This window comes from Macaca nemestrina, chromosome 7 (assembly GCF_043159975.1).
Source record: "Macaca nemestrina isolate mMacNem1 chromosome 7, mMacNem.hap1, whole genome shotgun sequence".
Classification (NCBI taxonomy): Eukaryota; Metazoa; Chordata; class Mammalia; order Primates; family Cercopithecidae; genus Macaca; species Macaca nemestrina.
Window position 1 is genome coordinate 40,291,694 of NC_092131.1, and position 27,775 is coordinate 40,319,468.

Here is a 27,775-nt window from a genome sequence, read left to right on the forward strand (position 1 = left end):
GGCGGCCGAGCTGCCCGTCCCGCAGGTCCCCTAGGGCCCTTTCTCTGCGGCCTTTCCCCACCCCGGACCGGGCACTTCTCGGGCTCTGCGACTACCATTCGCCCCGCTCGCTCCCTCAGGAGTCGCCTAGGCCGCGCAGTCTGCCGCCTTCCCGTCAGGCCTTCGCGCCGGCGCTCCCGCAATCACGGGCTAGAGAGGGTGGGCGTTCCGGCTCGGGAGGACCCTTCTGCGGCCCCGGAAGAGCCTCGTCCTGGGCAGCGGTGGTGCGGCGGTCGCCGTTATGGCCACGGGACTGGGCGGCTGACCGCCGGGCTAGGAGAGGGCCCAGAGCCCCGAATCTGGGTGGCCGCTGCTCGAGCGCGTCCTGCGCCATGGCCGCCTCCGCCGCCTCCTCGGAGCATTTCGAGAAGCTGCACGAGATCTTCCGCGGCCTCCATGAAGACCTACAAGGGGTGCCCGAGCGGCTGCTGGGGACTGCTGGGACCGGTGAGGCGCGGGTGGGCCACGCCGTGGGGAGCGCGGCCCCGCGCGCTTTGGAATTTTCCCCCACTTTCCTCCCAGACCCGGGCCCGCGTCTCCTTCCTCCGCGTCCTCAGACACGCCCCCTAGGGCTGGCTGGGTCGCAACCCCGGGTCTCCCTGCCACTGAGAGTGAATTGGGGACGCGCCCAGGGACGCGGGGTTCAGTTCCCTGGGTTCCTTCTATGGCCTTCCACATTTTCTCGTTTTTTTCCACTGCGGCAAACAGAGCAGAGGGGCTTTTACATCTGCGGTCCTGTAATGTAGCGTGGGTTTCTTTCGTAGCTGTTTTTGTTTGTTTTATGCATTTAGAAGCACTAGTCTCAAGACAGGTCTAGTTTTCACCAGACTGACAGAGGATCTGTAGCACAGAAAAAGGGTTAAAAACCCAAAAGAGTCATAATTTGGGGCGTTGGTATATACCTGTTATTGGAGGGTAGAGAGCTGGCCTTTAAAACCTTATGGTGGCGTTTAGATGTGGTCTTGTTTTGATCGTTTTTACTGCTGAGACTATTTACTACCCCTTCATTTCATGGTTCAGGTTGCTACAAGTTTTGTCTGGAGGAGCTAGAGTTTTCCGGCCCTAGATCCATAGGAAGACCTGCTATATATAGTTCTTGGCCTCCGGATATATAGAACTTGATGGCAAGGACAAAACTTTGTTTTATTGCTTTTATTTAAGGATCAGAGCTTGAGTGTTTGCTCAACGAATTACTCAAGGTCATAGGAATTGAATGACTCTGGTGAGAATGAAATGCATGTATTTAATATATATTTATTGTGAGGCTGCTGTGTGCCAGGCACTGTTCTAGGTGCTGGTGAATATTGCAAATTACAGTGAAAAAGACATGCACGTCCCCATTCTAGTGGGTAGGTGATAAACAATATATAACTATTAAGCGGCAGTGTTAAAGAATACAGGAAAATAAATCAGAGTAAAGGAATAGGGGATGGGACTTCAGTTTTATTTTATTATTATTATTATTATTTTTGAGACAGAGTCTTACTCTGTCATCCAGTCTGGAGTACAGTGGTACGATCTCGGCTCACTGCAGCCTCCACTTCCCAGATTGAAGCAATTCTCCTGCCTCAGCCTCTGGAGTAACTGGGATTACAGTTGCGCCACCACCCCTGGCTAATTTTTTTTGTATTTTTAGTAGAGACGGGGTTTCACCATGTTGGCCAGGTTGGTCTCTAACTCCTGACCTCAAGCGATCCGCTTTCCTCGGGACTTCAGTTTTAAATAGGGCTGTTGTGAAAGTCCTCTCTGAGGAGATGGCATTTGAACTGAGACTTGAATGAAGAGAGGGAGTAAACCAGAAATCTGGGAGAAGTGAGTGTCAGAAGGAGGGAATAGCACTGCAAATGCCCTTAAGCGGAAATGAGCTTGGTGTGTTCAACGAAGAGCAGGAAGTTCCATGTGTTTGGGATGAAGTGAGCAAAGGAAAGAGGTAGGCAGGGCCAGATCATGTAGGGCCTTGTGGACCATGGTGAAAGACTTGTGCCTTTTTCTAAATATGATGGGATGCAGTTAAAATATATTGTGCAGAACCATTGTGGGATCTGATTTATGTGATTGAAAAGTTGACTGCAGGCAGGGCACGGTGACTCACACCTGTAATTCCAGTGCTTGGGGAAGCAGAGGCGGGCAGATCACTTGAGGTCAGGAGTTCAAGACCAGCCTGGCCAACATAGTGAAACCCTGTCTCTACTAAAAATACAAAAATTAGCCAGGCATGGTGTCAGTTGCCTGTAGTCCCAGCTACTCAGGAAGCTGAGGCAAGAGAATTGCTTGAACCCAGGAGGCAGAGGTTGCAGTGAGCCGAGATCCTGCCGTTGCACTCTAGTCTGGGCAACAGAGCAAGACTCTGTCTCAGAAAAAAAAAAAAAAAGGAAAAGAAAAGACTGCAGGCTAGGCGTGGTGGCTCACACCTGTAATCCCAGGACTTGGGGAAGCTGAGTTAGGAGTATTGCTGTATTGAATGATTTTGAGACCAGCCTGGGCAACGTGGTGAAACGCCATCTCTACAAAAAATACAAAAATTAGCCAGGCATTGTGGTGCGTGCCTGTAGTCCCAGCTCCTGGGGAGGCTGAAGCGGGAGGATCACTTGCGCCCTGGAGCTGGAGGTTGCAGTGAGCCAAGATCGCACCACTGCACTCTAACCTGGATGACAGAGCAAGACTCTGTCTAAAAAAAAAAAAAGTAGACTGCATTTTCAACCTGGCACTGAGTTAATTTTTGCAATGCCCATTTCTATAAGGCTAAATAATGCAAAAGAACATTGCTTGAAAAATAGAAAATTGAATTCATTATTACTTTGGTTTGAATGTCCCCTCTAAAACTTATGTTGAAATTTATTTGCCATTTTAATCGTGTTAAGAGGTGGGACCCATAAGAAATGATTAGACCATGAGGGCTCCATCCTCAGGGATTGGATTGTTATCCTGAGAGTGGGTTGGTTGCTGAGAGAGTGGGTTAGTTCAGCCCTCTCCTGCTTGCCTGCTCTCTTGATCTGTTGCTCTTCCACCTTCTGCCATAGGGTGACACATGGGTAGCAAGAAGGCCCTTGAAAGAATCAGGCCCCTCAGCCTTGGGCTTCCCAGCCTCCGGAACTCTGAGAAATACATTTCTTTTCTTTATAAATTACCCAGACTCAGCTATTCTGTTATAGCAACATAAAGCTAAGATAGTTACATTCACGTTTGTTGTCTCCCCAGCCTTTTTCTCCATCCTGCAAAGAGGACAGTCGGAAATATGTGATTTTTTTTTTTTTTTTTTTTTTTTTTTTTTTTGAGACAGAGTCTTGCTCTGTCACCCAGGCGGTGATACAATCTCAGCTCACTGCAACCTCCACCTCCTGGGTTCAAGCGATTGTCATGCCTCAGCCTCCCAAGTAGCTGGGATTACAGGCGCATGCTGCCACACCCAGCTAATTTTTGTATTTTTAGTAGGCATGGGGTTTCACCATGTTGGCCAGGCTGGTCTCAAACGCCTGACCTCAAGTGATCCACCCGCTTCGGCCTCCCAAAGTGCTGAGATTACAGGCGTGAGCCACTGTGCTCAGCAGAAATAGGTGAATTTCTACCCAACCACAAAATATTCTAAGTTGCTGGCAACAGACATAGTTGTAAATAAAGTATATACATATCCCTAGAATTGTAATAAGAAGTCCAGCAACTTTACCTCTTATTCACTGCCTCGTTCACACTGCTCAATAAATATTTGTTGAATAAACTGAATTTATCTAAGCAAACACATGGTGCCTCATCTCTGAATCCGTCTTTTTCTAGTTCAGAGACCACATCATAAAGTTTTCAGCACTTTAATGCCCATCATGAATTATTAGGCATAGCATAATGTACATAATACAGCCCTTGCATGTAGCTTATGCTGTGTAATTGAATTAAGTTATTTTTCAATAAACACTGAGAATTATTATGTATCAGCCACTGTCTGGGTCCTGAAGACTTCCAGAGTACTTACCTTAAAAAGAAACAAACGGCCGGGCACAGTGGCTCATGCCTGTAATCCCATCACTTTGGGAGGCCTAGGCGGGCGCATCACAAGGTCAAGAGATAGAGACCATCCTGGTAAACATGGTGGAACCTTGTCTCTACTCAAAATACAAAAATTAGCTAGGTGTGGTGACATGCGCCTGTAGTCCCAGCTACTCAGGAGGCTGAGGCAGGAGAATTAACTGAACCCAGGAAGTGGAGATTACAGCCAACAGAGCGAGACTCCATCTCAAAAAAAAAAAGTAAACAAACTTACAACAAAGTGTGTGATTAATTCTAAAATAAAGTTCTCAGAGACCATAAAAAAGGCTGGACTTGAGCATGGGGAAGAGAGGGGAAGCTTCAAAAAACTTCAAACTGAATATAACGGGTTAAATGGGAGTTTGCTAAACAGGGGAAATGCAAAGAGGCAACACAGGAGTTAAAAAATGGAATACCCCCAACTCTGGAGCTTAGAATGTATATGGGAAAGTAGTAGTAGATGGGGCAGGTGAAACAGCCAGATTGTGAGGGGATCTTAGTGTGACATTGAGACGTTTGGACTTGATATGGAAAGTCAGTAAAGGACTTAAAGCAGTTGATTGATGTGGATTTTCTTTTAGAAGGAGGGCATTAATGGCTAGACAGAGGATGAGAGAGATCTCAAGAATCTGGGTATAGGGGACTGTGTTAAGAGCCTTTTGGGCAGTTGCCTTGGTAACACAGGAATTTGTTTGACACAGGGTCTCACTCCTGTCTCCTGTCATCCAGGCTGGAGTGCAGTGGCACCATCACTGCTCACTGCAGCCTTGGCTTCCCAAGCTCAAGTGATCCTCCCACCTCAGCCTCCTGGGTAGCTGGGGCCGCAGGCGCATGCCCCTAGGCCTGGCTAATTTTTTGTAATTTTAGTAAGGGTCTCCCATGTTGTCCAGGCTGTTGTCGAGTTCCTGGGCTTAATTAAGATCCACCCACCTCAGCGTCTTAAAGTGCTGGGGTTACAGGTGTGAGCTACAGTGCCCGGCCCAAGAGGTGGTTTTGAGGCAGAAATTAGGAAGAAAGATTCCAGGGTGTCTGCATTTTTTCACTTGGTCAACTGGGTGAACGATGAACTTAAATAAGAAACATAAGAGGAGAGGCAGAGTTTGGGTTGTGGATGAGAATATCAAAGGTACCTGCAGAACAGAGATCATGACATAATATATGTCCATTCTAGCCTCACAGAGTATTTCTTCATGGGTGCAGCACACCAACATGGCACATGTATACATATGTAACAAACCTGCACATTGTGCACATGTACCCTAGAACTTAAAGTATAATAAAAAATAAAAATAAATAAATAAATAAATAAAATAAAACATGGGGGCCAGGTGTGGTGGCTCATGCCTGTAATCCCAATATTCTGGTGTGGTGGCTCGTGCCTGTATTCCCAATATTTTGGGAGGCTGAGGCAGGAGGATTGCATGAGGCCAAGAGTTGGAGACCAGCCTTGGCAACATGGTGAGACCTATCTCTACAAAAAAATATATATATATATTAGGTGAGTGTGGTGCTGCTCACCTGTAGTCCCAGCTGCTCAGGAGGCTGAGGCAGGAGGATCACTTGAGTCTAGGAGTTTGAAGTTTTAGTGAGCTGTCATCACATCATTGCACTCTAGCCTGGGTGACAGAGCAAGACTTTGTCTCTAAAATTAATAATAAAACATTTATGAAGAAATATGTGAATTGAGAGGCCATATAGTATAATATTTAACAGCAAGAATTCAAGAGCCAGATTGCCTGAGTTTAAATCCACCTTTTAGTAGCAGTGTGACCTTGGACAGGTTACTTTAACCCAATTAGTTTTCCCTGAAAAATGGGGATAAATTTTAGTGTCTACTTCACAGGGTTTTTGTGAGGAGTAAATGAGTTAATATATGTAAAGTCCTTAGAATACTGCTAATATAGATAATAGAACTACTAACCGTGTTATTTAAATGAAAACTAAGAATACCAGCCCTGTATACAACTACTCTTACCTTTTTCTTTTTTTTTCCAGAGCACTTATTTTCTGACGTATTAGACACTTAGTACATTTATGATATTTACAGTATATTGTTTGTCTTCCTTTCACTAGGACAGTGGTTTCATTGTGGTCCATGAACCAGCAGCATCAGCATCATCTGGGAACTTGTTAGAAATGCAAATTCTTGGGCCCAACCCCAGACCTATTGAATCAGAAACTTTTAACAAGCAGTGTGTTTTCACAGCCCTCCAGGGGGTTTCTGATGAAGGCCAAGTGTGAAAGCCACTGAGCTAGAATATAAGCTCAATATTATGTCTTTTTTTCACTGTGTTTCCTAAGAACCAGATGCCTAGCACAGACTAGGTGCTCCATAGGTATCTGTTGGATGATGGAATATGTGAGTAGTGTGAATTGTTGGAAAGAAAATATTAATATATGATTGTGATTTGTTTCTATTCTACTGTTGTCCACATTTTCATTACTTTAAAAATGGGTATATTCTACCTATTAAAACAACAAAAACAGTATTTCTCCAAAGTACAGTCTCCATTCACTTTCTGCCTTTGAAGGATATTAGAGACAATGTGTCCTATTTTAGGAAGTTTTTGTGGCAGTGACTGTCCATTACCACATACAATAATTATTAATCCATTTAATATCTCATTAAGTACATATGGCCATAATTTCTAGTCTTGGTTTTACAATCTCTGAAGAGTTCTCTCCAATTACTTTGGAGTACTATAATGTGCTATAATTTCTTAATCTAATCAATAATGTTAAATGCCTGTGGTCATGGTTTCTAGTTTTGTTTTTGTCATACCTGAAGACGTCTCTCCATATGTCTTAATGGGTATCGTAAAAATATTCAAAGTTTTCCATTTTAAATCATTTAGATCAGTATGTATAACACAAGACCCTGTTATTTTTGGAGCCAGAAAAAATAATCACTATGGAGTACTGTAGTCAGCTGACCGATAAACACTAATTACTTATAGACTGTAGAATTTCAACTATTCTAACTCCTCAAATTTTCTACTGAATTTTGTGTTTGCTCTTAGGTTTTTGTAAGTATTTACTTTCAGAAACAATGGTGGTTCCTATTTATTGAGCCCTTATATTTAGCACTTGCTAAGTGAATGTTATGTGTATTATTTCTTTTAACCCTTTCAAACAACCCTTATGAGGTCAGTAGTCTTATAGTCCCTATTTGCAGATGAGAAAACAGGTTGGTTGAGAGGAATCTGTTGCTTTTAACTCCTGCATGGTGTGGGATCTAGTCAACTGTCAAGGTATAGAAATAAAGGGTGTAAGTCCTCCATTTTGCCACAGTGAGGCGCCAAAAGCAAAGTAACCACATATTTATGAGCTGGTGAAACTGAAGTTATTTCCACAACTTTAAAGGGCCAAGATTAGGCATTATTGGACTGGAAATTCAAACCCCCATAAGGAAGAGAGGCTGCTCACCTTGGTCAGACATTAAGGTAGGCTTTCTGTAGTTCTGTTTTTCAGAGCTGTCTGTTTCTATTTTACTCCATGTCAGCATCCACCCAGTTTCCCAAAGGAGACAGAGTTGGTCCCAGAGAGTCCCTCACATGTGACTGATTTGGGCAGGCTTGTGGGGTGGGGGATAATGGTATTTGAAGTGGTTCATTCTTGCTCATGGTGCACATTCTTCCCAGGATGCCACCTTGCTGTTTGTAGTTGATTGTGACATCAATTCTAACTCCCTAAAAAGAGGAAGAGGTGTTTTGTTTTTTAAGCAAATTTTTTCCAGTTGTTAAAGGCTATACCCTGGGCGCACAAAAATGCCCCTCAGTTGTGTACCGTATACAGTTGTTTACTGTACAGAAAAGCCTTGGACTGGGAGTCAGCAGACTTGCACTCCAGAACTAGTGCTGCCGTACATTTGCTGTTCCGACGACTGGGGAGGCACTCCGTTTCTCCAGGGTCTAGTGTCCTCAGTGGTAAAGGCAGGAAGTTAGACTAGATGATCACTGAGGTACATCCTAGTTCTAGCATTCATTGGTTTCATAATTCTGAGCCTGAAGAATTTTTGAAAAGCAGCTGTCGATCCCTCTCAGTTGGGTAGAGATCAGCTTCTTGAATAATCTGCCTCCCTGGCTTTATTATCACAAGAAATGATTTCAAAGGCTTCTGTTTTGTTTTGTTTTAAATCTTAGAAGTCCAGAAAGGATCTCATAAATGTAGTGAAGTTCCAAGGCTTTTCTATACAGTAAACAACTGTATACGGTACACAACTGAGGGGCACTTTGTTTTAAAAAAGTATGTTAAGTTATAGAGCACTCATAAGAGGAAAGTGTTTTATGAAATCAGGTAGGAAACGGAATATTCCAGCACACAGAAGTTAGTGAAAGGAGAGAGGTTCTGTGGTCTTCTTCTCCCCCTTTCATTTATGTAGTTACTTTCCTGGAATCATTCTAGAATTTGCCTCTTGAGAATGCAGATTTTCATACCCATTAACAAAGGAAGAATAAAGGAGAAGACTTTATGACTAAACACAGTTGTAGAAAAATCTAGGAAAGGAACGAGCTAGGAAGGGAATGTACGTATGTGTACAGTACTGCTTCCTACTGTCTGGCTTGGATCAGGAGTGAGCATGCCTGAATTTGGAGATGTGCGGACTCAGAGCAGTGATGATGCTCAGCACTTTTGGGACAGCTTATTACAAAGTGATATAATACTGCTCCGTGGAAGTAGCCGTTTTTGACTGAAGGTATTATTTCAGTACTGGTAGCTAAGAACACAACCCCCTCACAGATAGTAATAGCTGCTTTGGTGCTCATTTCAGTTACATCATAGATGGTCAAGAGTCATACTGTTTACCTTCCCCTACTTTTTTTTTTAAAACAACAAACAGAGCCATGGGTTTTGTGAGTAATATGGAGAAAAATGTCTGGAGTATCTTGTGTATATTAAGGGGGTGTCACACAACAATGAATGAGACGTAGTAAAGAGTGTGTTGTCATTTGCGCTTTCAGGCAGTAGCCGTATCTAAGGAGGTTTATAGTTCTAGGATCTATGGCACAGTAAAAATGACAAAATAAATTTATGTGTTTCAGAGGAACTTGGTCTCAAGTTGAGATTATAGAACATATGCATCTAAAATGATTTATGGTCACTTAAAAAGTAGGATACATGGACAGGTGTGGTGGCTCACACCTGTAATCCCAACACTTTGGGAGGCTGAGGTTGAGGATTGCCTGAGTCCAGGAGTCAAGACTAGCTTCGGCAACTTGTGAGGTTGCCATGAGATAGTGAGGCCCCATCTCTATCAAAAAAAAAATTAGCTGGGTGTGGTGACTTGTACCTGTAGTCTCAGTTACTTGGGAGGATGAGGCAGGAGAATTGCTTGAGCAGGTGGGAGGATTGCTTCAGTCTGGGAGGTCGAGGCTGCAGTGAGCCGTAATCATGCCACTGCACTCCAGCCTGAGTGAAACTGTCTCAAAAAAAAAAAAAAAAAAAAAGATACAACTGACATTAGATGCTGTTGTGGTTAACAAAATGTAAATCCATATAAAGCATTACAGTGACATTACATCTTATGTAGGATTGGATTCAAAAGTCGGGGCTTGACCAGGTACAGTAGCTCACGCCTGTTATCCCAGCACTTTGGGAGGCAGAGGTGGGTGGACCACATGAGGCCAGACTGGCCAACATGGTGGAACCCCCTCTCTACCAAAAGAATAGAAAAATTAGCTGGGTGTGGTGGCACACTCGTGTAATCCCACCACTCAGGAGGCTGAGGCACGAGAATCACTTGAACCCGGGAGTTGGAGGTTGCAGTGAGCTGAGATGATGCCACTGCAGTCTAGCCTGGGCAACAGAGTGAGGCACAGTCTGAAAAAAAGTCAGTTCTTAAGATGAAAATCAGAGTAGACAAATCATCTAAGAAAATCTCAGGACAGCAACTGAATACCCACAGGCTATTTCTTCATAAGCCCAGCTCATCTGTTCTCTTTGCAGTGGAATGGCCGAGGTGGATGGATCACTTGAGGTCAGGAGTTTGAGATCAACCTGGCTAACATGGCGAAACCCTGTCTTTACTAAAAATACAAAAAAATTAGCCAGGCATGGTGGTGGGCGCCTGTAACCCCAGCTGCTCGGGAGGCTGAGGCAAGAGAATTGCTTGAACCTGGGAGGCGGAGGTTGCAGTGAACCGAGACCAAGCCACTGCATTCCTGTCTGGGCGACAGAGTGAGACTCTGTCTCCAGAAAAAAAAAAAAAAAAAAAAAAAGGTTGCTCTTTAGTTAGTGGAAGTGCTGCTGGCTTGTGTTTAGGCGTCACATTGAAAAATACATAGCTGTAAAAGACCATATCCCCATACATGCTACAGCATAGATGAACCTTGACTTTATGCTAAGTGAAATAAGCTACACACAAAGGACAAATACTGTATGATTCCACTTAACAGTGTACCTGGAGTAGTGAAATTCATGGAATGGGGAGGTGTTTAATGGGTATGGAATTTCAGTTTGAGATGATAAACAAGTTCTGGAGAACAGTTAGTTGTGATGGCTCCACAACGGTGTGAATGTACCTAGCCACTAAGCTATACACTTACAAATGGTCAAAATGGCAAATTTTATGTTACATGTATTTTGCCACAATTTAAAAAAGAAACAAAGACTATATCCCCAGACTATGAAGGTACTTCCAAAAGACGAGTTCAAAAAGTCGGAGGTTGCAGTGAGCCGAGATCACCTCACTGCACTCCACTCTGTCTTGAAAAAAACAAACAAACATTGTAAACGATGGTAACTTTGTGGTGATAAGTAGATTATGTGTAGATTTCCAGGGAGAACATTCATTTGGATGTATAAATTGTTTTTAAAAAATCAAGCTCCTCATAAACAGAGTTAATTTTTGCTTGTTAGATATGAAGGGATGACCTACTTCCTCATTTTATAGTCAGTGAAGGAGGAGGGGCAGTCCCAAAGAAATGAAGGAAATTATCCAAGTTTACATGCTGAGTCAGGCCTGAACCTGGCACCAGAACCTCACCCCCCTGACTAACCAGGAAAGGCATTTGTATGCCTTTGCCCCATACAAATGTTTACCAGGTGACAGCATTCTGGTACCACCTTCATAATTTTTGCCATCCAAGTATCATTATTATGTCACTTATAATTTCTTTTCTTTTTTTTTTTGAGGTGGAGTCTCGCTCTGTAGCCCAGGCTGGAGTGCAGTGGCACAATCTTGGCTCACTGCAAGCTTCGCCTCCCAGCTTCATGCCATTTTCCTGCCTCAGCCTCCCGAGTAGCTGGGACTACAAGCGCCCACCACCACACCTGGCTAATTTCTTGTATTTTTTAGTAGAGATGGGGTTTCACTGTGTTAGCCAGAATGGTCTTGATCTCCTGACCTCATGATCTGCCCACCTCGGCCTCCCAAAATGCTGGGATTACAGGCGTGAGCCACTGTGCCTGGCCTTGTCACTTACATTTTCTTTGTGTCAACTTATTTCATGTAAAATACATTTATTTAAAACAACGTTATTTAAAAATGAAACTTGCTATCATATTTTTAGATGGAAAACCTGTAGTATAAGTGATCAGAAAATACAATGAAGACAATACTGTTTTAGTTAGATGTTGTTGTTTTGAAGCTGAAGACTGTTCTATTTTTGTTCAAAGGGGAGATTAGTAATTTTTAGGTATTAAAGATGCAGTTAACCAAAGGGATGGAATGGGAAAGGCTGAAAGGAGAATGAATAATGTCTCATTGTTTGAGTCATTACCAGTGCCACACCCAGAGAAAAACAAGCACCATACCAGGCAGTCTCCCAGCAAGCAGAGTGGATAGAATTTTTAATTTGTTTTGCAGAAAAGTAGTAGATACGAGTTAACATAGAAGTGCTTCACTGTGGGAGTGAAGTTAGGGGGTTTCAGAGAGTCACTATTGATAAACATTCTTTTTTTTTTTTTGAGACGGAGTCTCGCTTTGTCGCCCAGGCTGGAGTGCAGTGGCGCAATCTCGGCTCACTGCAACCTCCACCTCCTGGGTTCAAGCATTTCTCTACCTCCGTCTTCCAAGTAGCTGGGATTACAGGTGCCTGCCACCATGCCCGGCTAATTTTTGTATGGTTAGTAGAGACGGGGTTTCACCAGGTTGGCCAGGCTGGTCTTGAATTCCTGACCTCGTGATCCACCTGCCTTGGCCTCCCAAAGTGCTGGGATTACAGGCATGAGCTACCAAGCCCTACCATAGGAAGCTTATTCTAAGCAGAGGGAATGTCCTTTACAAATGTGTGGAAATAGTAATAAGCATTTGAAACTTATCTATCTTTTCTAGAAGAGAAGAAGAAGTTGATCAGGGATTTTGATGAAAAGCAACAGGAAGCAAATGAAACGGTGAGAACAAGGAACAAATTTTGTTTCTTCTACCTGGTGTTGGTCTTTTCCAGAAGTAATGCTATGAACTGATCACAGATTAACTGTTCCTGTCCATTGATCTTGATTTTGACTATTTTTACTAAATGAAGCCAGTTGATGGGGATGGTTGTTGAGGGGGTTTGACAAACACAAATGGGTAAAGCCTGAAGACGCTTGTGAAATATGACCCTTTGGTAATATATTGCTGATGTGAGTAGTGAGGGCATTCTCATACTTTTACCCAAGCAGTCTTTTAAAATCTGTTGTTTCTTTTGCTTGTTTGTGTTTTTGAGACGGAGTCTTGCTCTGTCGCCCAGGCTGTAGTGCAGTGGGCAATGTCGGCTCACTGCAAGCTCCACCTCCTGGGTTCACGCCGTTCTCCTGCCTCTGCCTCCCGAATAGCTGGGACTACAGGCAGGCACCACCACATCCTACTGATTTTTTGTATTTTTAGTAGAGACAGGGTTGCACCGTGTTAGCCAGGATGGTCTCGATCTCCTACCTCATGATCTGCCCGCCTCGGCCTCCCAGAGTGCTGGGATTACAAGGCATGAGCCACTGTGCCCAGCCTAAAATCTGTTTTTAAGAGCTGGCCATTAAGATAGGTTACTGGTCAGTGTGGTGGCTTACGCTTGTAATTCCAACACTTTGAAATGCCAAGGTGGGAGGATCACTTGAGGCCAGAAGTTCAAGACCAGCTCGGGCAACCTAGGGAGACCCCCATCTCTACCATAAAAAAAAATTACCGAGGTGTGGTGGTGCATGCCTCCGGACCCAGCTACTCAGGAGGCTGAGGTGGGAGGATCACTTCAGCCTGGTAGGTCAAGCATGTGGTTAGCCACAACTGCACCACCGCACTCCGGTCTGGGTGGCAGAGCAAGACCCTGCCTCAAAAAAAAAAAATTACTGTTCTTTCTTAAACTTACTGTCACAGAAAATGTAGTTTAGAGGTAATTCTAACCATGTCCCTTTCTGCCTTAAAAGACAACATAGTAGCTGGACTTGGTACCTCAGGCAAGACATGCATGAGTCTCAGTTGGCACCCAAAGTTTGTCAGAAGTTGGTTCAGTTTACTGAACAGTTTAATAACTGCTTCTCTTCACCTGTGGCTTTTCTTTTTTTTTCGCTCCAGCCCTATGGAAGCAAGAGTTCTTTGACTCCATCTCATTATACTCTAGCTTCAGCAAAACCATTAAGATTGGGGCCAAAATTCTGGTCCCTGCTAGTACTCTGCAGAAATAATTGCCCCTGTATTTGCTACCCCAGAGCAGATAAAGAAAAAAATTCTCTTTTGGCCAGCGAACTTCCTTCTTGCTTGTTCAGTTTCCCAGTTATCACAGTGAAGTTCTGAGAAGGAAGCACATCTGCGTCCTTTTCTCTGTTTTGCATCTGTTTTAAGAAAGACCAGGCCACCAGACTGTGGAAACTATCTTCTTCCTAATGGGGGTACTAGGAGCTTTTCTTAATACCTATGTGCAGCTGGGCATATCCATGATACCTGTTTGTAGCCATTCTCCTGTTTCAGTTAATACCTTGGTAGCATTTTTAAAATCTTCTAGCTACTACTGATTTGTTTGATGCTGAGATACTTGTTTTCTCCAAACTCAACAAAAGTAATAATCCTAGTCTGACCATTCCAGGCAGATGAAAATAATTTAGGGCCTCTTGTGAACATGTCCAGGTGTTATATTTTACTTATCCCAGAAAAATAGAAGTCTGATTCCCCTAAAGCACCCTGCTCTAGAGTAGGCCCCTGGTTGTCTCTAGACAAACTTAATTGATTTTCAGAAAGAGGAGCAGGAGAAGGGAAGAACCCTGATGCCAGACCCCTATCACTTTTAGTACGGTAGACTTCAAAGCACTTTTTGATGGCAGTGTTCAATCATACCAGGCTAAAAACTTGGTATATTGAAGAGAGCTGAGAGAATTTGAAGATTTTGAACCCTGACTCCTTTTCTGTTTAATTTTTTTTTTTTTTTTAAATAGAGATGCGGTCTTGCTATGTTGCCCAGACTGTGCTCAAATGATCCTCCTGCCTCAGCTTCCCAAAGTGCTGGGATTACAGGTGTGCGCCACTGTGCCTGGCCCGGACTCCTTCTTTTTGTGTAATCTTGAGCAGGTTTCTTTAAGTTTTTTATATGAAATGGAGCATTTCCTACCTTATTGACTTGTTGTGAGGATTAAATGGAGAATGTATATAAAAATGTTTAGTAAGCTATAAAGTACTTCCTGTTTTTCCATTCATTCATTCAGTTCATATATTTTGAAGGCCTGCTCTGTGCTTGCTAGACAGTACGCCAGGCATTCAGAATGAGAGGAACATGCCAGACATGGTCCCTGCCTCATGGAGCATGTGGTTATTTGCTTGGTGTAGTCCAAATAAATAAGTAGTTTGATTAGTCCAAACTAGGCATATTTCCAAATGAGTGCGGGAAGAACCAGGCTATCCACTCACTACTTTCTGCCTTCCCAGCTGGCAGAGATGGAGGAGGAACTACGTTACGCACCCCTGTCTTTCCGTAACCCCATGATGTCTAAGCTTCGAAACTACCGGAAGGACCTTGCTAAACTCCATCGGGAGGTGAGAAGCACACCTTTGACAGCCACACCTGGAGGCCGAGGAGACATGAAATATGGCATATATGCTCTAGAGAATGAGCATATGGTAAGTTTTAGCTGTTGTTGTTGTTTTTTTTTTTCCTTAAGGGCCTATATTGTTGGGGTATTTCATGTTATCAATGTACACTAGACTCTTGTTTCATTTTTTTCACCCTTATCCTCTTTTTTGCATCCAGGTCCTGTTATCCCCTTGGTATCTGCTCTATTTAATGCAGGCCTTTTGAACCATATGCATATTTAGATTTATTTTTATCCTTAATATAATACAGTCTTACAATAAAAAAAAAACAGTGCTTTGTATGTAGTAGTATATAAGTGTTACCTATTCTTATTATCTGGATTCTGTATTCTGACCCATTGATCTAATTTCTTTTCTCCTTGATCTTTTTTATTCTTTCATATAAATTTTAGAATCACTTTCTCAAGTATGCCTGGAAAATTCAGTTAGGTTTCTAATTTATCAGAATATTGTTACACAATCAATCCAAGCTTTCCTTTACCTTAATGTCAAGATGGCCCAACAACTGAGATACAGTAACCAATGCAAGACGCTTCTGCTTCTCGAGAAGGAACTTTCTTTTTTTTTTTTTTTTTTTTTTTGAGATGGAGTCTGGCTCTGTCGCCCGGGCTGGAGTGCAGTGGCCGGATCTCAGCTCACTGCAAGCTCCGCCCCCCGGGTTCCCGCCATTCTCCTGACTCAGCCTCCCGAGTAGCTGGGACTACAGGCGCTGCCACCACGCCCGGCTAGTTTTTTATATTTTTTTTTAGTAGAGACGGGGTTTCACCGTGTTTGCCAGGATGGTCTCGATCTCCTAACCTCGTGATCCGCCCGTCTCAGCCTCCCAAAGTGCTGGGATTACAGGCTTGAGCCACCGCGCCCGGCCGCCGAGAAGGAACTTTCTATCTTTTTATTCTGTGGTAATGGAAAGTAAGCCAGACTGCCTGTCTGGCTTTCAGGATTCTGATTTATAAAATTGGACTAATTGAACATCTGTATTCTGAAACCACCTAGAGCAGCTGGATTCTTAAAGGAATAAAACGTCTGAAAGATTAAATGTGCTGCATTTGGTCTGTCTTCCACAAACACAACACAAAGTAGAAATTCTCTGGCAAGTAGCATGGCAGAGAAATAGAAAGGGGCCTACCAATTCAGACTGAACAGAGGTAGAAAGGCTCATACTCCAATTTTAAACAAATCCTGTTTCACGATGCATCCTGATTATAGTTTAAGAGACATTCAGAATGATATTGGCTTGACATGGCTGATGCCAAAACTAGACCGCTTGAGAATGAAGTATTTAAAATTTTCAAATGGATGCCCGAGGGATCACTACAGACTAGAAGCTGACAGAAGATCACTTAAAGGGAGACTGGAAAAAGGCAGGCAGGTGGAGCTGGTGAAAGTGGGAGTTGTAAAAGTGACTTTAGTCATGTTGCCAAAGTTGGGGAGGAAGTCCAAACAATTTTGCCTTAAAATTATGAGTTTCAGAAATTATTAAAACATAATTTAGGTATCCATGCCTTCAGTAAAATTATTGTTCCAAATCTGTCTGAAGTTCATTTATGTGATCTGATCTTTTCTTGGTCATTTTTTAGCCTACTCAGTTGAAAATCTGCATCTTTCATTTTGAAAACCTTTTTCCTTCTTCCTTTGTGCTAACCTAACTGATTTTATTTGAACCTCATTCAGTGGTTTCCTCATCTGCTGGTCTGTATGCCATTTATTAAGTCAAAATGCTACAGAGCGCGGGGCATGGTGGCTTATGCCTGTAATCCTAGCACTTTGGGAGGCCAAGGCTGGTGGATCACCTGAGATCAGGAGTTCAAGACCAGCCTGGCCAACATGGTGAAACCCTGTCTCTACTAAAAATACAAAAATTAGCTGGGCGTGTTGGCAGCTGCCTGTAATCCCAGCTACTCGGGAGGCTGAGGCAGCAGAATTGCTTGTACCGAGGAGGCAGAGGCTGCAGTGAGCTGAGATCGTGCCACTGTACTCTAGCCCGGGCGACAGAGCGAGACTCCGTCTCAAAAAAAAAAAAAAAACAAAACAAAAGGGAAAAAAGAAAATGCTTCTTGCTACTTCTGCTCTGGGAGCCAATCTTTTGGCTTCTTGGTCCTGCCAGTGGTCACCTGCTCTGTAATAGGCCTCTGTGAGCTGGGTTCCTTTTGAGTCTGTGTGTGCGCGTGCGTGTGTGTGTGTGCACGCGCGCTTTGAACAGCTAAGAACTTGGAGCTGCCTCCATTTCTGTCAGTGGTTGTTAATTCTGGCCTGACAAGGCTACTTTTGTCTTCATGCTGTCTGTGTTTAGGATTACAGGTGGGGTAAAACTTCGGTGGGGATTTAGAAAATTAGGGCAGTTGAGAAATTAGGGCAGATGGGGAAGCTTGCTCAAGCCCCAGATACTAATTTCCCTGAGACCAAATCACCCCCAGTGTGGCAGCCTCAAGGCTTTTTGTTTGACCTTAGGTGAAGTTCTTTTTGGGGCTCACCAAGAGGGTAACCACATACGTTTTTTCCAGAATGTGGTAGTGTCTCAGACTTCTACAAAATTTCTTTAGATGCTGAAAAGAAGAATTGTAGTCATCTAGGCAATACCACCCCGAACCTGCCTGATCTCAGAAGCTAAGCGAGTCAGGCCTGGTTAGTACTTGGATGGGAGACCACCTGGAAATACCAGGTGCTGGAGGCTTAAAACAAAGAACAGAATAGCTTGTTCATGGTCCTTCAGTTCTCAGTACCAGTCAAGTGGGAATCTTCAGTGAATTAACCTTTTTCTAGGGCTGCGGAGTTTAGTTGGTTTGCTCATAGCACTATCGAAGTTACAGGCTATATGCATTAATCAGGTAGCTCCCACATCTGGGCTGCCACCTTTCAGAAGTTGATAGTCCAGGAGACACATGAACCAGTTCAGATTCATCACAAACACAGGGAAAGTGCTCCAGTATTTTTAATCCATCTTTCCTTGCCTCACGTAAGTGTAAAAGACAGTGGAGTGGGGGTATTGTGATCCTATTGATTCATTTCAGGTTCTGCTTTAGTCTGTGACCTTGAAAAGAATCATTAGCTTCTTTGGTTCTGTCTTAAAAGGAATGAAAATTATTGCTCACTGTATGCTTTCTAACATGGGGAAGGTCATGAGGAATATGCTGGCAATGAATTTATAATGGAAAAAGTCTAACATTTCTCTTGCATACTCCTTTCAGAATCGGCTACAGTCTCAAAGGGCAATGCTTCTGCAAGGCACTGAAAGCCTGAACCGGGCCACCCAAAGTATTGAACGCTCTCATCGGATTGCCACGGAGACCGACCAAATTGGCTCAGAAATCATAGAAGAGCTGGGGGAACAACGAGACCAGTTAGAACGCACCAAGAGTAGAGTAAGTCTGGGCAGACAGGGAAAGGGGCAAGTATGGGGAAATTAGGGGGCCACTGCACCTGGAAACCATACTAAGACCAAAAGCTACAGCAGTTCTGTATTCAGGGAATAGTCTTTTTTAAGTTCATATGCTTTTCTCAATTTTTATTTATTAATTTTTTTATTACTTATTTATTTTGAGATAGCGTCTCACTGTGTCACCCAGACTGGAGTGCAGTGGCGTGATCTCCACTCACTGCAACCGCCACATCCTGGGTTCAAGCGATTCTCTTGCCTCAGCCTCCTGAATAGCTGGGATTGCAGGCATGTGCCACCACGCGTAGCTAATTTTTGTATTTTTAGTAGAGACGGGGTTTCGCCATGTTGGCCAGGCTGATCTCGAACTCCTAACCTCAGGTGATCCATCCGCTCTGGCCTCCCAAAGTGCTAGGATTACAGGCATGAGCCACTGTGCCTGGCCGCTTTGCTCAATTTTTAGTTTGCTTGGCCAAGAGATCTCCCTTAGAAGCAATTTTACCCCTAAGAATTAGACATCATTGGAAATTTTTGCTTCAGTGAAGGGAAAAAAAGATGGAAGAAACCTGATTTCTACACTTATAAGATTACAGGAATTAATAAGGATAAAGTGGCTGTATTCTCTCTTTGGCAAGAGAAATAATACGTCAAAAGGCACTTAAGGATTCAAAGCTTCCAATCTGAGATTTTAATTTTTTACACATCTAATAGAGTATTCTGCTATTCTTATGAAAACATCATCTACTTATACCCTGTCATTTAGAGCCAAGGCTATTTTCCAGATTTCGTAAAATAGTACCACAGTTTATAGATTTATAAATTATGCTTCAATCCTGGACTATAACCCTTTACTATTATCTAAGTAAAAGTAAAAAAAAAAAAAGTAATAGGGAAAAAAAATCTCTAAGGATTATCCAGTAAGGTAAACTGGATCATTGTGGAAAGAAAACAAATATTTAACACCAAATGATGACTATATCAGGGACCTCTAGTCTACTGTCACTCTGAGAGCCTCAGAAAAATAACTCATTTATTTTTTCTTTTCTTTTTTTTTTTTTTTTTTTTTTTTTTTTGAGATGGAGTCTGGCTCTGTCGCCCAGGCTGGAGTGCAGTGGCGCGATCTCGGCTCACTGCAAGCTCCGCCTCCCGGGTTCACGCCATTCTCCTGCCTCAGCCTCCCGAGTAGCTGGGACTACAGGCGCCCACAACCGCGCCCGGCTAATTTTTTGTATTTTTAGTAGAGACGGGGTTTCACCGTGGTCTTGATCTCCTGACCTTGTGATCCGCCCGCCTCGGCCTCCCAAAGTGCTGGGATTACAGGCGTGAGCCACCGCGCCCGGCCCATTTATTTTTTCCTTTCCATAAATGAGTTAACCTATGTATGAATTTTTTAGTTTTTTAGAGACAGGGTCTTGCTCTGTCACCCAAGCTGGAGTGCAGCAGTGCAATTAGAACTTACTGTAGCTTCAAACTCCTGGGCTCAAGTGATCCTCATGTGTAGCTGGGACTGCAGGCATGTGCTACTGTGCCTGGCTAATTGTTTTAATTTTTTGTGAAAACGGGGTTTCACTATGTTGCCAAAGTTGCTCTCGAACTCCTGGGCTCGAGCAATCATTCCACCTTGGCCTCCCAAAGCGCTAGGATTACAGGCATGAGCCACTGTGCCCGGCTGGAATTTTTAAATTAGTACAATTTGCCAATTGAATGCTGTATTCTTAATAGCAGAAGGCAAATCAATTTGAAAAACATATTGTGGCCAAGATTTGGACAGGAAAATACTAGCTCAGTGTGAAGATTTGAGTAGATTTTCTTAGTAGCTACAATTCTCCATTAAGTCAGAGTAGTGCCTGCCCTCTTCAGTGAAAATTCACAATAAAGTACTACATTCAAGGAAAGCTATGGAGAATGTAACTTGCTTTCAGATTGTGTGGGTTTTGGTTTTTGAACATACCAGGTAGATTGGTTGAATTTAAAAGCCCAGGAGGCCAGGCTCACACCTGTAATTTTAGCACTTTGGGAGGCTGAGGTGGGAGGATGGCTTGAGCCTAGGAGTTTGAAACCAGCCTGGGCAACATAGTGAGATCTCATCTCTACTAAAAATCAAAAAAAGTAGCAGGGTATGGTGGCATGCACCTGTGATCCCACCTTACTTGGGGACAGGTGGGGGTATTGCTTGAGCCTGGGAGGTCAAGGCTGTAGTGAGCTGCGATTGCAGCACTGCACTCCAGCCTGAGTGACGGAGCGAGACCCTGTTTCAAAGAAATAAAAGCCACGGAATGAGCTGAGAGGTCAGCTTACCAAGGCCACTGGGGAATGGGAACAGATGGCAGGTAGCCATCTGCTGGAGGTGAAATATCCTCCAGCTGTCCAGATTAGTAGCAGGCAGTTGAAAGTTACATGGAGGTTCTTTTCACAATTCAATGCAACTGTCTCTTAAGAGGGTAAAGAAAAAAGATAACCAGATCCCAAAAGTAGTAACAGGCCAGCCTACAAAAACAAATGCCAACTCAAGAGGCTGTCCTGGAATTTGGCTGATGAAATTCAAATCTTTAGTTGCTCTAGGTCACTGACTGTCCAGTCTGCTGGCTACACTTGAAGCCTTCCCTTTTGGAGTACCCACGGTAGAAGATTAGCTCAGTCTCAGGAGTCCATCCCCAGTAGCAACCTAGGAAGATGATTCCTAAGCCTACTTGATGAGTACTAAAATATCTTGTCCTTTCCAGGTTCTTCTACTTACACTCGAAGGCCATCATTTAAATTGGCTTGATTTCTTGGAATTTTTCAACATATATTCCTTAATGCCTAGTGTTAATCTAGGGATATTCAGTTGTACAGAGTATACTTTTTAAAGAGGGAAATAATCACTATTTTCTCTTCTCAGCTGGTAAACACAAGTGAAAACTTGAGCAAAAGTCGAAAGATTCTCCGTTCAATGTCCAGAAAGTAAGTTTTATTAAAGTCATGAAATTTCTCTTAACTCAATGGCTTTCAACCAAAAAGCTTAAAATAGTGACTTACGAAGGTCCTAATAAAGCACCTCAGCAGCTGACGATAGTCCCCATATACTCAGTACCACCCAACAGAACAGAATAAATACACTAAGGAATATGGTCTTGGATCATTAAATAGCTCAGGATAAAATCATTTGTTAAAAGTATATACTGCTTTGACTTGGAGCAGTGCAAAATTTCTCCACTGAAAAGATATTTAATCACAGCTAATGTTCTTTAGAGAAGGCAACACATGGGAATAACAGCTTCCTATTCCTTGAAATATATTTGTATAATCTCGGCCGGGCACGGTGGTTCACACCTGTAATCCCAGAACCTTGGGAGGCCGAAGCGGGCAGATCACAAGGTCAGGAGTTCAAGACCAGCCTGGCCAAGATGGTGAAACCCGTCTCTATTAAAAATACAAAAAAATTAGCTGGGCATGGGGACGGGCACCTGTAATCCCAGCTACTCAGGAGGCTGAGACAGAGAATTGCTTGAACCCAGGAGGCGGAGGTTGCAGTGAGCCAAGATGGCACCCCTGCACTCCAGCCTGGGGGACAAAGCGAGACTCCGTCTCAAAAAAAGAAAAAAAAAAAAAAGAAATATATTTGTAAAATCTTGATTAGAAAGCAGTTTTCACCTGCATAGTACTTGCTTTTGGCTCTGCTTGCCCTTCATGGGAGTCAGCTCCTTTTCTGGAAGTTCTGTCTTGTAGGGAAGAAGTAGACTTTTAAAAATAAAACCCTTGGGGAGTTGTCAGGGTTGGTGGGCAGTAACTGAGCCAAGATGCTGCAGAATCTGCTGGCACTGTCAGGTTGCCCAGAGGACCATGAGCGTTGCTTCACGCAGGCATTTTGAAAATAAAGGTCTAGAAAACACAAGCTGTTTCAGGAGAAGAACAGAATTCCAGTGCATCTAAAGGGTGGTGGAGCTGATGACCTCCTGTATAGAGCCACTGTGGTTCTCAATTAGTGAAACAGCATATGCCATGCATCAGCTGACTGTGGTTTCATTTCCCAAGAAACAGGATTATCTTCAGTCATCACAGCAGTGACTTGATTCAGTTTCATTCAGCTCTCTATGGACTCCTAGTCTGATAAATAACTAAGTCCTTCTTTGAGGATCAAACTTCGAATTGTACTAATTGCCACCAATAAAGTAGTCTTTATCAAAAATAAAAACCAAAATCGTTGAGTGCTAACAGACAAATCCAGGGCAGAAATATTGCCACTGAGGTTGAAGTTGGGGGTAAGAGGGTATTGTACGTGACCTTGGACACAGGTGGCCTAGCATGAAACAAAACTATAACCCACTCATGGAACTAGCAGGAGGGGTGGGATTTTCCTACAGTGATAAATTCCTTGTGGAACAGGGAGAAACCTAGAGTGAACATGAGAACTAAAGGTTGGATTCTTTGTGTAAACAACAGATAGTAAAATTTTTAAGCTCCTATAGTACCTTTATAACATATCCATTTGGGTTGATATAGTAAAATTTTTAAGCTCCTATACTACCTTTATAACATATCCATTTGGGTTGATAGGAGAGCAAAGGGAAAAACAGGGCAAAGGGAAGAAGTTTCCAAGGGATTGAAAGGTATTACCCAGGCTTCTAGTTACTTATCCTAGGGCTGGACCCATCCTGAACTGGATGTATATGATTACTTTTTCTAGCTAACCCCTCTTTCTAGAAAAGCTATTTTTAAAGGAAGTAACTACCATTTGAACACATTTCAGAATCCATTTTTATGCTTTGGTTTTTATTGTCTCAGTTTAACATTTCTGTGAGGTAGACAGTATTATCCCTAAATGACAGCTAAAGAACCTTATGAGTATTTCCTGGTAAGTGGCTGTGTGATCAAACAAACAGCCTCAGAGTATCCAGCTGTGGTTCCAGGTCTAACCCCAAAATGTTTAGAAGGAAGGTTATCCAAACTTCTGACTACTCCCCACTTTGCTTCTCTTTGTAGAGTGACAACCAACAAGCTGCTGCTTTCCATTATCATCTTACTGGAGCTCGCCATCCTGGGAGGCCTGGTTTACTACAAATTCTTTCGCAGCCATTGAACTTCTATAGGGAAGGGTTTGTGGACCAGAACTTTGACCTTGTGAATGCATGATGTTAGGGATGTGGATGGAATAAGCATATTGCTGCTGTGGGCTAACAGTTCAGGGATGCACTGTGTAGCCAAACTGTGGGAGGAGGGAGGAAAGATGGAAAACCACTTAAATGTGAAGGAACAGCAACAAGACCAGTATGATATACCAAGGTAATAAATGCTGTTTATGACTTCTTTAAATTTACATAGTACTGTAGCATATTAATACCCTGTGAACTGCAAAAAGCCAAATACATTTACAGTAGTATTGGTCACCAAAATAGAGGGGAAACTTTACAATTGTGAGAATGTGTAAATGTTCTCATTAAGGCAGTATTGACCCAGACAACCATTTTGTATCTATCTGTCCCCTCAATGCCTCATAATTCTGGAATGCCCGTTGTGAAACATGTCAGTGCACAGTATATCCTAAATTCTCACACGTGCTTGATTTTCTGATTCATCTGGTGAACTGGGAGTAGGAAGTTGGCCATAGACAATATGCCCTCCTTCTCTTGTCTGACCAAAACTTGAAGCAATCACATCCACTGCCAGGTTAGCTGTAGTCTTCGCCTCTTCCTCTGAGGTGGCCAACTGAGGATTGACTTCAACAAGATCCAGTGCTGACAGCAACCCTGGAGGAACAAAGTGTGACAAAACCTCAAATTCCCTTGCTGCTACTCTCAGTGAGGGTCATCCCACTGGGACAGGGAGAACAAGCCAAGGTAAAAACAAGAGTCCGTTTTGTAGTAGAAAATACCTATTTTCAGGAAGCCCCTTGCACCTCATCCTCTTGGCCGTGAATTTAAGTTAAAACACTGTTATGCTACAGTAGATTAAAAGAAACCTTTAAGATAACGAAATAAACCATCTTTGTTCAACTAACATAATAGGCATAATTGTCAGGCCTTCTGGAAAAGGAAAAGGCTTGGTGTTGGGTGGGGGAGGTTTTCATCCTGCTTGTTGGCAAAATGTATGCCATCTCCAGTATGACTAGGAACCTTCCAGATGCCTGCCTGGAAATGAATCAAGTATGAAGGCAGAGGAAATCTCCCACTTTGACTAGCTAAACTCCATTCCCACTTTTGAACTCTAATGTGTTATCTTCATCTGTTAGAGCACCACACCATATGCCCTGAAATGTAGTTATTACTGCAAGCCTCATTCTCATCCCTGCAGGCCTGAGCTCTGGAGGCAGGTTCCACATCTAACACATCTTTTGTCTCCCAGCAGACTGACCCAGTATCTTGTACTTGATCAAGAGAAGATTCAGCCATATGTTAGTTATTTTATTTGGACTCCAGTTACCTTCTGTTAAGGTTTGAGAACTTCTGTCAAAGTTCTCAGTATTGTTCCTTTGGCCTGGAGCAAGTGGAAGGGAAGCTTAAACCAGAAGAACCTATCCAGACCTGCTAACATGCTTACCCTTCTAAATGCCTTATTGCTCTGTAGAAATTAACTTTTTAGTTGGTTATTCTGGATGAAGCATGATCTGAACAAGCTAGTATTCAGGAATACAAGTATCTGAGAATATTTAGGGTGGCCATAAAGTCTGGAAACACAGGCGAATGTACCTGATGGTTTATTGATATTACACTATAGTACATGATGTGCTCAATGCCATATGTCCATTCAGCATCTTCCCTTATTAGCAATGTGTAGTTGAGTGTATGGTGCCAAACTGCAACCAACAGGTGTATTACTGTAGCATTTCCATCATTTCCTGCACATAGACCTGTGTTCCTGATTTGTCTCTTGATTTCCACTGACTAAACCTGCACCTTTAGCATATCCCAGAAGTGGGAATCAAGGTTTGCAGTATTAGAAATACATACATGATTTATGTTTCCAGACTATTGCCACCCTTTAAATTAAGCAAACTGCTTTAGGTATCTAGTTGACAGCATTATAACAGTGCAGTGGCACAGTCATGGCTCACTGCAGACTCAACCTCCCAAGTAGTTGGGACACCTGGCTAATTTTTGGTAGAAACAGGGTCTCACTATGTTGCCCAGGCTGGTCTTGAACCCCTGGGGTCAAGTAATCCTCCTGCCTTGGCCTCCCAGAGTACTGGGATTATAGGTATGAACCATTGTGCCTAGCCCCATGAGTGTCTTTTGGAGTAAAATATTGTAGCATGGGAACAAAGAGACAAGCCATGGCCGCTGCCACGTATAAGTGCTAGAGGTTATAACCCCTGCTCTAAAGTGGTGTTTTTAGGAAGCAAAGCAGAGAATTGAACTCCCAGGTTCTCTGACCAATAACCTAAGGACCACTGGCAACATCTAAGATTGCAGATCTGAGAATCAGATACTACCTGCCTTTCTATACTGCCTAAGGTTCTAGCAGGCTGTGGCACTAAGGAGACCATTTCTCAATGTCAGTTTCTATCCCATCTAGTCAATGGTTCTCTATAGCCCTGAACCTTTCAATCTGGGGTCTCTATCCATACCGTAGTTCCATCAGATGGTTACTGAAGCAGTATGATTTGGTAGTTCTTTAAATTTTGGAATGAAAGGTCATTTGAAGTAGCTTTAAAACCAGAAGCTTTCTGACAGAAATGGAAACTGTTTGCAAACAAGTATGAGTTTTGGAAAAGTAGCCAGTCTTGTAGCCAGTCTTGATAACGTAGAATTCATCTTAGTACTCTTTCCATCAGTCATTCTCATCTAACTGTATCCCCCTTATTGGAGATCCTATCAGGCTCTAGTACAAGACCTACCCTACATAAAGGACCCAAGATATTGTCCAATTTGCAGATTTCTTCAAGAGATCAGCTTTAACTCCAAATTCACAACTCCCAATGAACCAACCTCTTAGAGTGCAATTTACAGTCTTGGTCTTGCCTTCTTATCTTAATCTGTCTTTAGATAACTCAGACACAAAGAACTGCATCAGTTTGACAATTTATTCTGGTATTTAATGTTTAAATTATTAACAATTAATTTTTTACTCCTTATTACCTTAGTGTAATTTGGCAAGAGCCATGTCCAAGCATGACTCTAAAGTAGTCCTTTTTATTAGCATGGCCATATAATTTTTAGCTACAAAAGTTCAAGCAAAAACAAACTCTGCAATGATGTGGAATATCAGAAAAGATCCTTTGCAGGCAAGAGACTCCAGCATATTTACCTATTTTGTTAACAGGCTGCAGACCTGGTTGCTACATACCTGTATTGTGTATTTCCTCAGCAATATACATGCCTTCTCGATAGGTTAGTCCCCCTACAACAGGAGTTCCTGTGGCTGGAGCCAGTGTAGGGTCAAATGCATCAATATCAAAACTCAGATGGATTGGTCTTTGTCTCCTAGAAAGGAAGAGAATAAAATAATACTTAACTGGTTGTGCTTAGACACTCATCCTTCTCATGGTTGCAACTCCTTGATTTTGTTGCTATTAGTCCTGGTACTTTGTTAATAAAGCTATTAATACATTTCCAGGCTTTCTATTCTTGGAAGTTACTGAGATTGGCAATATTAACTTCCTACCTACCACTTCATGATACTGCCATTTGTTCTGCATGCCTCAGACAGACTAACTCTCATGTATGTTTCTGCCTTACCCTGGGTATTAGAACCTCTTACACTAATAACTGTCAATAGAGGGATTTCTTCATTTCTAGATGAGATTGGGCTCTGATACAGTCTAATTTAAATTGGCTTGATGTAGGTTATGGCTGCTGTTATTCTCTGAACCTAACAGCAGCTGAAGTGAACTCTAATTTTAGGTCTGCAGTTTTAATATCTTCCATTTCTAACTTCATTATAGCCCCAGTATCCAAAGGCTGAAGCTAACAACTAAGTTTCTTAACAGCTTACGAAATGACATACTACCAGATAACAGTTCCGACATTAATCACACAGAAGTAAATAGTTGGTATTGGGAAAATGCTCTTAAAACTACTGTTTGATTAGTATTCATCTGCCATCTTTCTACACTGCCAAGATTTGCTTAACATAAAACTCATATGAAACAGTCGTGAGACTGGGAAGAATGGGACAGTTGAAACAATAAATGCTTGTCATCTCAGAAGATAAGCATTAAAGATGGAGATCAAGAAAAATTCCTGAGACAGAAGATCTAGGCAATGATTTAGAGGAAGCCTCCTCCCAAAAACCCCAGAGGAAGAATATGACCTGTGTTTCATATTTTACCTTTCTGAGCTATTTAAAATTATGTGTATGTTTTTGCTTTTTATTTTAAAAGTAAAGCTGCTGTTCTCAAGAAACAGGCTAAAGTGTGTTGCCCACTGGGGGTTTGC

The 27,775-nt window shown here is 42.7% G+C and overlaps 2 protein-coding genes across 3 annotated transcripts in view; one reads left to right on the forward strand and one right to left on the reverse strand.

Annotated features, from left to right (window-relative positions):
• Positions 1-27,742, forward strand: LOC105472867 (vesicle transport through interaction with t-SNAREs 1B). Of its 2 annotated transcripts, XM_011726420.2 has the most exons (6): positions 12-486; positions 12,332-12,390; positions 14,885-15,076; positions 18,235-18,408; positions 21,304-21,365; positions 23,385-27,742. In XM_011726420.2, exons 1-6 carry the CDS (start codon positions 372-374, stop codon positions 23,479-23,481), a joined length of 699 nt encoding a protein of 232 aa, XP_011724722.1. In that variant the 5' UTR covers positions 12-371; the 3' UTR covers positions 23,482-27,742. The 2 variants fall into 2 exon arrangements, with proteins under 2 accessions (XP_070956086.1, XP_011724722.1); XM_071099985.1 differs by lacking the exon at positions 21,304-21,365 and having other exon boundaries at positions 1-486; positions 23,385-23,718.
• The window catches only part of LOC105472868 (arginase 2), a 36,764-nt gene continuing 30,339 nt past the window's right edge, over positions 21,351-27,775 (reverse strand). The window contains exons 7-8 of the mRNA XM_011726422.3: positions 26,685-26,821; positions 21,351-24,148 (exon numbers count right to left, since the gene is read on the reverse strand). Coding sequence (XP_011724724.2) covers positions 23,943-24,148; positions 26,685-26,821 — 343 coding nt within the window. The 3' untranslated portion in view covers positions 21,351-23,942. The remainder of the gene's footprint in view (positions 24,149-26,684; positions 26,822-27,775) is intronic.

Coding starts and splice junctions, on each gene's coding strand:
- LOC105472867 (XM_011726420.2), top strand. CDS start 372: ATGGCCGCCTCCGCCGCCTCCTCGGAGCATTTCGAGAAGCTGCACGAG. Junction 15,077..18,234: donor CTCTAGAGAATGAGCATATG/GTAAGTTTTAGC, acceptor TACTCCTTTCAG/AATCGGCTACAGTCTCAAAG. Junction 18,409..21,303: donor TAGAACGCACCAAGAGTAGA/GTAAGTCTGGGC, acceptor TTCTCTTCTCAG/CTGGTAAACACAAGTGAAAA.